This window comes from Dipodomys spectabilis, unplaced genomic scaffold (assembly GCF_019054845.1).
Source record: "Dipodomys spectabilis isolate Male_0828 unplaced genomic scaffold, ASM1905484v1 ptg000241l, whole genome shotgun sequence".
NCBI lineage: Eukaryota > Metazoa > Chordata > Mammalia > Rodentia > Heteromyidae > Dipodomys > Dipodomys spectabilis.
This window is the reverse complement of record NW_024870918.1, coordinates 4,086,354-4,101,337: the sequence shown is the minus strand read 5'-3', so window position 1 is coordinate 4,101,337 and position 14,984 is coordinate 4,086,354. Positions and strand designations below refer to the sequence as shown.

Here is a 14,984-nt window from a genome sequence, read left to right as displayed (position 1 = left end):
AAAGAAGAGATAAACGATAAAAAGGCAAGGAAAAAAAACTGAAAAAATGAATAGGGCACATAAATAACAAAGAACTGATTCTGGAAGGAAACACAACCTAAGAGAAAACAACAAGAAAACATTCCAAAGGACTTCTTTATAAAAAGAACCTAAAAAACTATAAGGAGAGCTTATATACTGCTGAAACAAATGGGGAGTCAATATAACACTACTGCTTCACCAATGCATTCATTTGCAGCAGTGAACAATGAATAGACACTCAGAGAGGCAAAGCTACTGGCAAAAAGAAGACTTGAGACAATCTCAGTAAATGCAGATGCAACAGCTGGACCAAAATAACAATTAGAACTGGTGAGAGAGCACAAAGTAAACTCGATATGAAGAGAACAGAGCTCCTAAGCAGAGCTCCCACTTTTCAGCCTAGGCAGAAAAGCTTGTAAGATGCCATCTCCTTTAGCCAATAAAATGTCTTACTGGAGGCATAAATGAAATAGTAGAGCATTAACTGTGAAAAAGAAAGCTAAATAGGAGCGGGAGCTCCTGAGTTCAAGTCCCAGTACTGGCACAAATGTGTGTGTGTGTACACACACACACATATATATACATATATATATGTGTGTGTATATGTATGTATATGAAAAACTCATGTCTACTGTAAAGGACCTAACTAGCTCCAACTTTGAAAACATAGAAATGTTATTCTAAGACACATTTATGTACAATAACCACTGATTATATTTGAATCCTTTGTATACTTCAATGTTTCTTTTAGGCCACTGTGATCCTTATTCTACCTCACTCTCAAAGACTATGGTATGGGCCAGACTCACACAACAAGCACTATGTATTCTCAGAATAAATATTTTACCTAAAAGTCCTTCATGAAAATAAGGAGACCTTATTAGAGTTTAGTAAGAAGGTAAACTTGCTAGAAACAAGTCAATTTGATGTAGATTTCCATAGAAAGGTATATATTTCTCTATTCACTGGTAAAAAGCTTTATGACTAAGCATTAATTCTACACTTGAAAAAGACTCAGTGCACTTGATTTAACTTATGTCTTTGATGTCTTATAAAAGTATTTACAAATAAAATTATTACAATTTTATTAATAGAAAAATACAATGCTAAGACTTAATTTATGGGAAATCAGTGCTGCTAGGATAGGAGTCCAAAAACCTTTATATATCTCTATTTTAACCCTTTAGGAAAACTAACAGAGGGCCTGGAGTATAGCTTGTTCTTAGCCAGAACAAAGTCCTGGGTTCAATCCTCTGCAAAATTTTTTAAAAAGAAAAAAAATTATAACAAGTAAATATGTACACAAAAGCAGGATAGCTCCAGTTTTCCCCTAAATTTCCCTTTTTTACATTTTTAATTTTTTAAAAATTTTATTGTAAAGGTGATATACAGAAGGGTTACAGTTACATAAAAATTTCCCATTTTTAACAACATTTTTTCCTACCAAGAAACTTCAATCAACTTCAAATTTTATAAACTGTTTAAAATACCAAGAAATAGTTTGATCATCTGTGATGCAATTCAGAATTTTTCCTCTTTTGAATTAAAACTTAAGTACAAAGTAAAGCTTTAATATTCATTTAAAATATTTTTCTAATACAGCCAGGTGCTGGTGGCCTATGCCTGTAATCCTAGCTACTCCGGAGACTGAGTAGCACACACACACACACACATACATACACACAAAGACAGAAGTGGAGATATGGCTCAAGTAGTATAGTGCCAGCCTTGAGCAGAAAAGCTCAGGGACAGTGCCTTGGCCCTGAATTCAAACTCCAGAACTGGCATACACAAAAAAAGAAAAAGTCTTTAATACAAACACTAAAAATACCAAAGAATGATATTCTGATTAATGTCATTTCTTACCAGGATCTGCTAGCCCAGTGGTCTCTAACAGTATGTAATCAAATTTTCCCTTCTTCTGCATCAAATTCTCAATAGCTCTAAGGCCACTGTCCCTGGAAAATTACAAGACACAGTTGGTTACCAGAATGATTTAAAATATTGTAAAAATGTTAAAATACATTCAATAGCACATCAAAATGTCCTTAAGATACATGAAAATTAAACTCCTTCCTAATCTTCTCAGAGAATATCCATGCAAGTGGGGCATGGAGGTGGCATGTCTATAATTCCATCACTTCAGAGGTGGGGCATAGGCTCACAGGTTTGAGGCCAGCCTGGTCTACATGGTGTGATATGGTGAGACCTTGTCTCAAAATTTAAAAAAAAAAGAGTCTATCCACAACTTATGAATGAAGAGAAGAAAACAGGTTCATGTACTATCAGATAAAAAGAAGTATATATCCTGGCACTCATGGTTCACACCTGTAATCTTTGGTACTTAAGAGGATGAGACCTGGAGGATAATAGTATGAAGCCAGCCCAGGCTTCATACTTGAGATTCTATCTCTAATTGACAAAGAAAAAGCTGGACTAGAGGTGTGGTTTAAATGGTACAGTGCCATCCATAAGCAAGCAAATGGAGTAAAAGCAAAAGGCCATGAGATCAAATCACAGCACAAACACACATACACAAGGAAATGTGCATGACGAGTTGGTATTTTTATTATACTTAAAAGTAGAGAGGGCATTATTTGACCAAAGTAATTTTATTATTTTTATAGGTTTATGAAAGAAAAATGTCAATATCTAAGATAATGATAAAATTTATGACCTACAGTAGTTTAAAGTAACAGCTAAAGTAATACTATCATTATGTATCAGTTAATTCTATTGTAAATTAAAGTACTAGGTCAAATTTCCTTTTCCTCTTATACCAAAAATGAAGGAAAATACTGAATGTATTAAAATTTGGTTTGTTAAGAAAGTGTGTTATGATTACTTCATTCTTCCTAATAGCATGAAACACTTCAAGTAGCAAGCGAAGAAACCTGATTCACTAGAGTACACAAAATCATAAGTACATGAATTCCTAATTTATCTAAGAAATATTTGAATGCTACTAGGATTCTAAACATCTTAATGAACAAAACAGATACTGTCCTTGGACACTTAACTGGTAGAATGTAAAATTCTTCTCCTTTTTCTTTTTGCCAATCTTAGAGCTTGAACTCAGGGCCTGGGTGCTGTCCCTGAGCCTCTTTGTGCTCAAGGTTAGTGCTCTACCACTCGAGCCACAGCAGAAGAGATTGGAAATAAAAACCCATAGACTTTTCTGTCCCGGCTGGCTTCAAATTGCGACCCTCAGATTTCAGCTTCCTGAGTAGCTAACAGGCATGAGCCACTGGCACAAGCTTCTTTTTCCTTTTTGATAGTCATTTAGTTTTGTTTTTAGAGGCTCCATATTTGAAAATAAAACTGACATGTTAAAAATAATAATTTTTTACATAAGAAGTGGGACTTTCATAGAAAAGACATTACAAATTAAATAAATCCTGAAATCAAAAACACTAGGAAAAAAGTCCACACCAGATACTGGTAGCTCACTCTGTAATCCTACCTTCTTAGGAGAATGAGATCTAAGGATCATGGTTCAAAGTCAGCCTGGCAGTAAAGTCTGTGAAACTCTTACCGTCAATAAACTGCCAAAAAAGCCAAAAGTGGAGCTGTGGCTCAAGTGGTAAAGTACTAGCTCAGGGATAGCATCTGGACCCTGAGTTCAAGCCTCTGACAGGTTAAAAAAAAAAAAAAAAAAACACCTCACTAGGAGGAAAAAGGCATTAGAGCAGATAGAAAAATTAGTAGCAAGAAACAGTTTAAGAGAATGAGTTTGAGAACATCTGTTTGCTACTTGGAAATATAATTAAGCAAAGTGTGTAAACTGAGGTAAACTACACAAGAAAATCAAAACTGAACACATAACAGTAAACCCGCAGGCACATATTCCTTACTTTACTGAGCAGCAGAGACAACCATTTCCAAGTTCCAGCCACTCTTCATAGAGCTCGCCACCTTGGCTGACAGCCAAGGATTTCTCTACCGCACTTCCTAGAAAAAGGAACAAACACTTTTTAGACTAGCAAAGCTCAGGGTATTCAAAATGAACAGATATCAACAATTGCAATTAAAATGTGTATTCTTTTAAGCTGGTCAAGTGGCCTAAATATTTAAATACAGTCTTCCGGATTGTTTTAGCTTTTAAGTCCCTAAACAAGTACTGAACATACCTATTTCCTACTTAGGTCTCTTACTTGCCTTCTTACATTTCTTCATAAAGGAACTAGCCTGAAAGCATTTTTTTTTCTTGTCCAAAGTAAAAATTCTAGAAAGATTCAACTATTTTTTAGACTGGTGCTTGTTTGTCTTTTCACCTCTTACAAGTGCATCTATTTTTCTTTTTATATTTTTCCTCTAATTGTTTCTACTATATCGATTGCTCAGTATATCTCCAGTATGAGTAAAAAGCCTAATACATTCTTTTTATATTTTATTCTTTATTTTAATTAATAAGTTTTTTATTGTGAAAATACTGTGCAGAGGGGTTACAGTATCATGAGCAAGGTAATGAGTACATTTCTTTATCAAGCATTATTGCCTCCTCCTTTGTTTTTTCCTTACCATTCCTGCCCTCCCATCTCCACGACTACACCCCCCCCACCCCCGACCAAAAGCCTAATACATTCTAAAGGCCTTTGAACAGAATATCTATGCTCATTCCCAAGTTACTTTTAGTCAAATATAGAAATATTCCTTAATAATGCTTATTTGGGAAAGAATTAGATACATACATTTGTTCTAAAAATGACTTAAAATGTTTTATTTTTCTTGTAATATACCAAACCTAGAGAAAGGTATTAAATAGAAAAAAAAATTTTTAATTGTATATACGTTACTCATATTTCAGTTAGGTGATGATAAAGAGCTTTTAAAGGGTTGTTATACAACTTAGGATATATAAGACATTAGTAAAACATGAAAGAAAGTATTAAGAATGCTGTGAAGGATAAAACTGTGAAAATGATCCCCAAACTAGAGAAAAACGTTAAGAAATAAAATAATGACAAGTAAATGTAACCAGTCTCCCGTAGAAATCAGTTCATAAGAAGCTAGGAAAACATTGTGATTAGTAATCCTAGGATTTGAAGAAGTTAGAGGGAGAAGAAGGCTTCCTTAGCATGCATGAAAAAGGTCCTAGGAAATCCCTAGCACCGCAAAAAGATTTTTATTTTGTCTAAAAGGACTTTCCTAGCTATCTATAACCAGGAGACTGAGGCACAACTTGAGCCATACAGAGACCCCAAAACATGAGATAGTGAAACCAGAAATCAAGTTTTATTAACAGGTATCCAGTGCTACTCATAAAGCCTAACTCTTTCACATACTTATATCTGAAAAATATGTACAATTTAAATACTATAACAACAGAAATTATATATTGTTAAAAGTGAAATTTTACCAAATGAAAACTATAAAAGTTAACCAAAATATTACATTTAACACAACTCTACATTTTTACCAGTTCAGTATTTAAGACAAAAAGGGTGAAAAGTTAAATAGATATGATGCTTAGAGTCCATAAGAGACCATATGTTTAATGTGTGTGTGTGTGTGTGTGTGTGTGTGTGTGTGTGTGTGTGTGTGTGTGTCCCCTAGGACTTGAACTCAAGGCCTGGGCACTGTCCCTGAGCGTGTGTGTGTGTGTGTGTGTGTGTGTGTGTGTGTGTGTGTGTCCCCTAGGACTTGAACTCAAGGCCTGGGCACTGTCCCTGAGCGTGTGTGTGTGTGTGTGTGTGTGTGTGTGTGTGTGTGTTGTGTGTGGTGTGTGTGTGTGTCCTAGGACTTGAACTCAAGGCCTGGGCACTGTCCCTGAGCGTGTATGTGTGTGTGTGTGTGTGTGTGTGTGTGTGTGTGTGTGTGTGTGTGTGTGTGTGTGTGTGTGTGTGTGTGTGTGTGTGTTGTGTGTGGTGTGTGTGTGTGTCCTAGGACTTGAACTCAAGGCCTGGGCACTGTCCCTGAGCATTTTTTTTGCTCAAGGTTAGTGCTTTACCACTTGAGCCACAGCTCCTATTCTGTTTGTTTGTTTTTTTGGTAATTAATTGGAAGTAAGAGTCTCAGACTTAGCCTGGCTTTCAACTGTGTTCCTCAGATATCAGCGTCCTAAGTGGCTAGGATTACAAGCATGAGCCAACCAGGACCCACCATGTTTATTTTTTTTAAAAACTTTAGTTTTAGCTACTGTACAAACAAACAATCTACAATAGGTAAACTCATGGTATCTGAAGCATGTTCAATGTTCCATGAATTACAATATACAATAGTCAGTACAAAACCATCCTTTCAATTCCTTAAAACATTTTCCTTCATACATTTAGATTTTTACTTTCAGTCATTTATTTCACATACAGATCTAATTTAATTCCGCTAGTAAGAGTCCCTAAAGTTATGCAAAATGCATTTTTATAGAAATTATTTGGTTTCAGTGTCCCAAAGTCATACAAAATAAAGGATGATAAAAATCAATCTTATTTCTTAACACAATTTACATAATTGTACTACATTATAGTACCTTCTATCCTCTTTTTAAATGCAGAACATCAGTGCAGTAAAGGAACAAACTGTGCTGTTAGTTCTTACAACATATTCACTGAACTTTACTTACCTTCTCCAAATTCATTTAAAATAACCGCTATTCTCTTACAATGCTGCTCTGTCAAAATGTAGTTCAGAAGTGTTGTCTTGCCAGCACCTATAAAATATATTAGAATACCAAGATTCAAAGGCTAAATTTAAAGGCTCAACAAGATCTTGCCATTTTTAGGAATGTGGTATTTTCATGTTTACTTAATGAAAGAGTATTTACAGAAAAATATTAAAGCAATCTTTGATTGCTATTACTATACTTTAATTACTAAGTCAATCTTTGATAACTATGCTTTATATATACTTTATATATTTTATATTTAAAAATAATCTTTTAGGGGCTGGGAAGGCAGCTCAGTGGTAGAGCGCTTACATTGCATGCATGAGGCCCTGGGTTCGATTCCTGAGCACCACCTAAGCAAAAAGAAAAAAGCCAGAAGTGGCGCTGTGGCTCAAGCGGTAGAGTGCTAGCCTTGAGCTGAAGAGCTGAGGGACAGTGCCCAGGCCCAGAGTTCAGGCCCCACAACCGGACTCAAAAAAAAAAAATCTTTTAAATTGGATCAGTGCTTCAATTTAATATGTCTTAATAACTTTCAACAACACAAGAGCATGCAAAATTTCTAGCCGGGTGCCAGTGGCTTACACCTGTAATCGTAGCTACTCAGGAGGCTGAGATCTGAGGATTGCAGTTCAAAAGCCAGCCCAGGCAGCAAAGTCCATGAGACTCTTATCTCCAATAAACCACCAGAAAACCGGAAGTGGTGCTGGGGCTCAAGTGGTAGAGTACTAGCCTTGAGCTGAAGAGCTCAGGGACAACGCCCAAGCCCAGAGTCCCAGCCCCACAACCAACCAAAAAGAATTCATGAAGTAACAGTTTCCAAGGAATAAAGTACATAATTTATAAAATGAAAAATAGGAGCTGGGTATTTCGTGGATCATGCCTGTAAACCTAGATACTTGGGAGGCTGAGATCTGAGGTTCATGGTTCAAAGCCAGACTGGGCAGAAAAGTCCGTGAGACTCTTACCTCCAATTAAGCCTCAAAAAGCTAGAGGTAGAGCTGTGGCAAAAGTGGTAGCGCACTAGCCTTGAGCACAAAAGCTTTGAGTCAGTGCTCAGGCAGAGTTCAAGGCCCTAGACCAGCTCGCTCATGCTCACACACACACAAACAAAATACAGCCAGGTGTTGGTGGCTCACACCTGTAATCATAGCAACTTAGGAACCTGAGATCTGAGTATCATAGTTTGAAGCCAACCTGGGCAGAAATGTCCTTGAGACTCTTATCTATAAGTAAGCAGCAAAAACTGGCAAGTAGAGCTATGGCTCAAGTAGTAGAATGCTAGCCTTGAGCAAAAATAGCTCAGGGACAGTGCCCAGGCTCTGAGTTCAAGCCCTTGAATTGGCAAAAGAAAAAAAGAAAAAAAAAAGGAAGTCCCTATACGTGATGATACTGTTTCTAAACTAAAAAGATTTGGTTTATTTCCCTAAATTTTACATAACAAATCTCTGATGTCAACATCCATTAACTAGATACAAATTCAGATAAGTATATGTCAACGAAATGTAGTCACAGATTGTTTTAAAGCAAACTAAAATGGATTGCATAAAATGTGGGACAGAGGAAGGAAGCATCAACAAATTCATTATTGAGAAAGATAGATCCATAAAGCTACTCTAACTTTATCCAGTAGGTGGCATGTTAAACCTAGTATGTTCATTGCAAGTAGAAGAAAAATATTTATCTTTGAGGCAAACAGCGAAGGTCAAAAGGGAGAAAAGAAAATCTCAAGTGCATAATAGTATAGCTCAATGATATGGACATATCATTATCTATTCTTCTAGTGGTGGTTATTTGGGCTGTTACCAGTGTTTTACTATTACAGATAGTGCTACTAAATTTTACACATAGCTTGTACTTGCCTGCTGAAATGCATTTGTGAGATTTCTAGGGTATAACAGAAGAGATCTATGGGGTATCAAGGTATTAATACCTTCAACATTTTAGGTAATTTTCCTTTCAAAGTTTGAAGAGTTGACATCTTTTAGAGTGCTTTGGGAAGCTTCAAGCTACAAACATGAGTAAAATGGGACTGACTTAAGTCAAAAGAATGAAGTTCTTAAAATCAGCCGCAGTGTGAGAGGCCTTGAACATGACTGATACGCAGAGAAGAGGCAGTTTAAAAGCTGAAAGAAAGTCAAGAATGTAAGAAAACTAGTAGAAGTACTAGAACTTAATCATCACCCACATTAGGATTAAAAAAAAGATTAAGAAACAGTTCACATTCATTCAAAAGTACATACTATAGATCAGATTTATGCTGTGTCTTGATGAAAAGTGAACAAGGGAAAGACAAGCTTCTGCTTCTATGGAGCTTACAAATATTTAAGAGTAGCAGGTAGTGGAGAATTTAGATAAATAAGAAAGAGATTATGTCATAGGACAACCAGAGATATACAAAGTGCTACAGTAAACCTAAGAGGGACATCTAGCCAGCTGGTTGGTTGGTTGGTTGGTTGGTTGTGGAGCTTGAACTCAGGGATGAGGCGCTGTCCCTGAGCTTTTTTACTCAAGGCTAGAACTCTACCACTTTAAGCCATAGCACCTCTTCTGGTTTTTGGTAGTTGACTGGAGATAGAAAGTTTCACATACTTTCCTGCCAGACTGGATATGAAAGGAGATCCTCAGATGTCAGCATCCTGAGTAGCTAGGATTACAGACACGAACCACCAGTGCCCAGCTTTTGATTTTGAGATAGGGTCTCACTAACTTTACCCAAGATGGACTGAACTCAAGATCCTCCTGGTTCTATTACCTCCCAAGTAAATGAGATTCCAGAAATTCACAACATGATCAAAATTTGCTTAATTTTAACATTAGTTCAATGTGCTCAGATATGATTTGGCAGGCATGAGAAGTTGACAAAAAGCCATGCTAAATGCTCCTGCTCCATACAATTCAAGTTAAGATATTTCACTGGGGGGGTAGGGGACAGGGACAAGAGGGAAAAACTGAGAGAAAGCAAGGGAAGAGGTAACACTGTTCATAAAGAAATGCACTCATTTCCTGACGTACTTAACTGTGACACCTCTGTACATCACCTTTACAACAATAAAAAAAATTTCCATTTTTGTCCAAGTGGAAGCCACTAGAGGATGAGACACAGACTAACATTTATAAAACTGATTGGTGCTAACATACAGAGTGGCTAAATGATTCAAGATTATAGTAGGAGGAAATACTGAGTATTTCAGGACATTGGGATCACAGAAGTAGAAGGATTTGAGAAGACAGTAATGTATAAAGTGTTGAGTGTATTGACGTGTCTGAAGGACATCAAAATAGAAGCTATAGGGCTGTGAAGCTAAAGATTGGATGGGCAGAAGGAGAAGCTAGAGGAGGTAAAAAAAAAATCAGAAGAAATATTTAATAGAAGCCCATGGAACGGTGTTTCCAATGTTTCAAAGGGATAAAATGCTTAAGAAGCAGAACTATCCATAGGAGGTTGCTGGCCTTATTTATCTGCCAATTAGCTTTGTAGTCCTGTAGCCCTCAATACAGAGCTTCAGACCTTTATTTCCAAGAGTCTACTGACCAACAGGGAGTAACGGGGGAAGGCCAAAGGCACAGGTCTGCAGTATACTTTTCTGCTCAAATTTGCTCACTTTCTCAGTACTGAATAACCTCTGAGGAAGTGGCACTGTGGCTCAAGTGGTAGAGCGTTAGCCTTAAGCTGAAGAGCTCAGGGACAGTCTCCAGGCCCAAAGGTTAAGCCCCACGACCAAAAAAAAAAAAAAAAAAAAGAATATCAGTAATTTCTTATTTTCATATAAAAGGCCTTCAGGAATCCCAATCCCTGTTTGTCTCTAGCAGTATCTAGGAATACCATTCTTTTCTTTTAACTTTTTTCCATATTTCAATATAATCATGTGCATATCTGGCCTCCTTTAACTGTAATTTTTAGAAGTATTTCTCAAACGTTCCCAAGGAAAACTAAACGCATCAGCAATCCTTTAGGCACTTGTACAACGTTCACAAACCTAAGTTTCAAATCTCTGAACATTCCTAAACCTCCTCAGTTTCAGAAAGGCTCGGAGGACAAACATTCTCATCCTCCCCCCACTCCCCCCCTCCACCCCCCAACGCTTTGCAAGAAAGAAAGTTTGAGATAGGAGTATATATTGCTCAGAAAAACCTTGAAGAGTTTAGGCCCTGGGAAAGTGAACTCTACGGAGGAATGTGTTCCACTCCCCCCCCCCCCTCCCCAGCCCCAAATGTCAGGGTCTAGTGAGAGATGTCCCCACAATCGTCAGGCACGGTACAGCTAGGACGTCCTTGAATGGCAATAGACTTTTTTACAGGTGTTTTCTGACTCGTGTTACAGCTGCAGCTCAGACAGGTGACTGGTAATTATTTCCATCTCTGAGTAAATCACCTTCAAAAGGGTAAAAATGACTTGTTAGAATTCACACGATTATTGGGGCGGGGAGGGAGAATCTAGGCTCCACATTTCGAGGTAACTCTTCATCTCACGTGAGAAATGGAGGAGGGAATGACCCAGCCACCACCTCGAGAGACTTGCGCTCTGGGTCAGGGGGCCCAGGTGCCAACACAGAGGGACTCCAGCCCCACCCCGCCCGGCCCCGCGCCCCAAACCCCAGGGCCTACGACGGTGTCTGCCCGGGATGGTGAATTACCCAAATACCCGGTGATGATTGTCACCGGAATCTTAACGCCAAGGCCAGGCTTCTCCTCCGCCTCTGTTGTCTTCGCCTCAATGGGGACCAATTCAGGACAGTCCTCCGCATACTCTTCTTCCTCCTCTCCCACCGTCACGTTACCCGGTAACATCCCGGCCCTCAGCCACACGGCGCACACGCCGCCCGAGCGGGAGGAGGACCAAATCACACAACTCCAGCTCCGGACGTCCAGCGCGCCGCGCCAGGCCGCGGTGCGGCGTCATCACGCCGCGACGAGAAGCCCCCTCTCCGTCCCGCCCCCGTTACCTGGGCTCTTAGCAGAGGATCCGCCCTCCCTTAGCCACACCCCTAGGAGGAAGATGAACACGCCCCCCACGTGAGTAGACACGCCCCCTGGGGGCGTGGTCGCTGGGTCTTGCCCCTCCAAGGCTGTCGTCACAGGCTCTAGCAGCCTTAGTAGCTTGTACAACCTGGGGCGGCTTGATTTAAACTGTTGCCACGACACATAGACTTTAACACCTTGATATTTTTTACAGTCTGACTTAAATTATTTTAATGTATAGGATAAAGAACGTAAGATTATGATAATAGAATGCTGATTATAGATTTTCTACCTTATGGATAATTTTTTCCTCTTAATGTGTTTTATAAACGCAAATTTTTAACAGTGTGCATGAATTAGTTTGATCTAACTTATTTCTTTGGACATCAAGTAATACGATTTCACTGACCATCTATGCTGGATCGTGATACTGCTTATCACTAACGCACAGGAAGCCCGCATTTATATTTATGAGGAGCCCCATTGACCTCATCCCTAACTCAAGAGCATTATGTGCCTCTCCTGTATTTCTACATAAAATTGATTCCCCTAAGTTACTAACTATAATCATGAATTGGCTTGGTATTTCCCTATCACACCTCTTTCTTCTCCTTCTCCTCCTCCTTCTCCCTCTCTTTCTCCTTCTTCTCCTCCTCTTCATGTCCCTTCTCCTCCTCTTCCTCTTCCCCCTCCATTGAGAAAAGCTCTTGTTCTGTAGCTGATGTTCCTCCTGTCTCAGCCTTCCTCATGCTGAGATTACATATGTATCACTATGCTTCAAACAGGTCTTGCTTTTATAAACTGAACAGGTATAAATACTTTTCTTGGTGTATGTGTGATCAGGTTCTCCTTTGAGGTCTCTGTGAGAGTAGAATTGCTGGGGCTCATATAATGCAAATCTTACAGTTTTCAAGAACAGTCACAATTATTTTTTTTCAAACTGTACAATTTCAAACATTTCCTCTCAGTATATAATATCCTATTGATTTCAATGTTAATATTAGCAGCTGTTAACTTTTTAAGCAATAAAGTAATACTACATTATGGTCTTCATTTGCATTTCCTCAATTATGAACAAGGTTGAGTACCTCTTTGTACTGGTGACATTTAATTCTTAGAATAGCTCTAAGAAGTATTATTATTCTACTTTTCCACATAAAGCACAGAGAGGTTAAATTATTGGGTCCAGATAGGTCATGCAACCTATCTAATGCAAATACTGTATTGTTTACAACTGCCAATTGAATAGTGGTTGATATCTTCCTACCTTCTCTAAATTTCCACATGAAGTATTCTATTCATTCCATCTGTCCTACCAGTGTGAATATCTATCTTGTAACTATTCCTTGGCATAACACATCTATGTTAGGACCCAAAATATAAATTTACAAATAAATTTATTGTTATAGTCACATATGCATTTGGCCTGAAAAGTCAGGAGGGGGAAGCTCTACCAGCTGTGACAACATAATCATAATCTACCTAAGGAAAACTAAGGTCAATACATGGTGCCTGAGGATCAAGGTCTCTTTACTATAGGAGAAAAACTGGATGGAAACCCTAAAATAAGCAGCCCAAAGTCCTCAGAAATTCCATGGAATAGTGGATCTTGTGGAGTGCATTGCACCCACTCACACTGATTGTTCACAAGTGACCCTTCTATACTGTCGCTGACTGAGCAGAAGCAATTTACAGACCCGACAACCTCCTTCACGTCATTTTCAAGTAAATTCTTGTCGATTCCATTACATGGCTCAGCCCAAAGTGCTAAACTAAAATGTCTTACATAATGCTGAATGAAGAAAGCATTCACAAAGACCATGTACTATATGATTCTATTTATATAAAATGTCTAGAATAAGAAAATCTGTAGACAAAAAAACTGGCTAATGGCTGTCAGTGGTTGGGGGTTCAGGAGTGACTGCTAATGTGTACCATGATGGTTCAGTGGGGACAGTAATGAGAATATTCTAAAACTGACTACATTAAATTTAGTGAATATACTAAAAATCATCAGATTGTACACATTCAATTGGTATGAATTTTATCTCAATAAAACTTTTTTAAGTTAAAGGCTCATTTGTGTATTCAACTATTAAGATGCCTGTGCTTTGTATTGAATTGCTGGAGAAATCTAAAAAAAAAAAAAAGATAAAGTCAGATAGCAAGTGTTTAAAGTTTTACAGGCCAAAAAGCAGATTTGAGGCCACTGTATCAGTCAATAATAACAGGAAGTTTCTACAAAGTTTTTAATTTGAGAGGTTTGTGGTATAGCTCAGTGTTAGAGCACTCACCTAACATATGCAAGGTCCTGGATTCAATCTAAGAACTACAAACTAATAAATGTAAAATACAAGCTTGAATTTTAAATTTCACCTATCTTTACATATCAGGAAATGATTTGTCAGCCAGGTGCTGATGGCTCATACCTGTAATTCTAACAACTCGAGGCTGAGAACTATGGATCTCAGTTTGAAGCCAGTTGAGCACTCAAGCAGAACAGTCTGTGAGATTCTTATCTCCAATTAAGCACCAAAAATATCTGAAGTGGTTCTGTGACTCAAGTATTAGAGTGCTAGCCTTGAGCACAAAAGCTCAGGGACAACCCCCAGACCCTGGACCAGTGCGTGTGCGCGCGCGCGCACACGCACACACACACACACACACACACACACACACACACACACAGAGATAGTCAATTTTTTTGTCTATTGGAAATGTAAAAACGATTCTTAGCTTCCTGAAAAAAAAAAAACATAGCAGACCATAGTTTCTACAGTTTGCCATCTCCTGATGTAAGTTAATGTGATGTTTACTTCCTTTTTTTTCTTTTTTTTTTTTTTTGTTGGTCATGGGGCTTGAACTCTGGGCCTGGCCACTGTCCCTCAGCTCTTCAACTCAAGGCTAGCGCTCTACTATGTGAGCCACAGCGTCACTTCCAGTTTTCTGGTGGTTTATTAGAAATCAGAGTCTTAAAGACTTTCCTGCTGGGACTGGCTTTGAACCATGATCCTCAGATCTCAGCCTCCTGAGTAGCTAGGATTACAGGCGTGACCTACCTGCACCTGGCTAAAGTGATGTGTTTTTAAATGAGCTAAAAAAAAAACAGATTGCAAACGTGGATTCTCATTATCAGTTTGTAAAGTAGTTACCAGTAAAGCAATTCTTTGCCCATAAAGTTGTAGACACTATAATTTCCATCACAGAGGAAGGTCTGAAGCTCTAAAGTTTAAACTAGACTTCTGAGTGTACTGGGCCTGGGAGAGACCTGTATTAACCATCACTTGCCTTGTAGTGAGAACCACTCAGAGCAGTAAGCTCTCAAGTTGTCTAGATTCCTATTAACTCAGCCCTGTGACCATAATCTGCCCTCTGTCCTTGGGCATTATTTCTTCCTTTT

At 38.4% G+C, this 14,984-nt stretch overlaps 1 protein-coding gene across 5 annotated transcripts in view; it reads right to left on the bottom strand.

The window, feature by feature from the left end:
* Positions 1 to 11,509, bottom strand: part of LOC122124681 (COBW domain-containing protein 1-like) — a 46,108-nt gene extending 34,599 nt beyond the window's left edge. The window contains exons 1-4 of one of the 5 annotated variants that reach the window (XM_042699381.1): positions 11,260 to 11,509; positions 6,584 to 6,670; positions 3,876 to 3,972; positions 1,888 to 1,979 (exon numbers count right to left, since the gene is read on the bottom strand). In XM_042699381.1, the coding sequence (XP_042555315.1) occupies positions 1,888 to 1,979; positions 3,876 to 3,972; positions 6,584 to 6,670; positions 11,260 to 11,413 (430 nt within the window). In that variant the 5' untranslated portion in view covers positions 11,414 to 11,509. Of the gene's footprint in view, positions 1 to 1,887; positions 1,980 to 3,875; positions 3,973 to 6,583; positions 6,671 to 11,259 lie in introns of those variants that run through there. The other 4 variants (XM_042699379.1, XM_042699380.1, XM_042699383.1 and 1 more) reach the window with 4 other exon arrangements.
* Between the last annotated feature and the right edge of the window lie 3,475 nt (positions 11,510 to 14,984).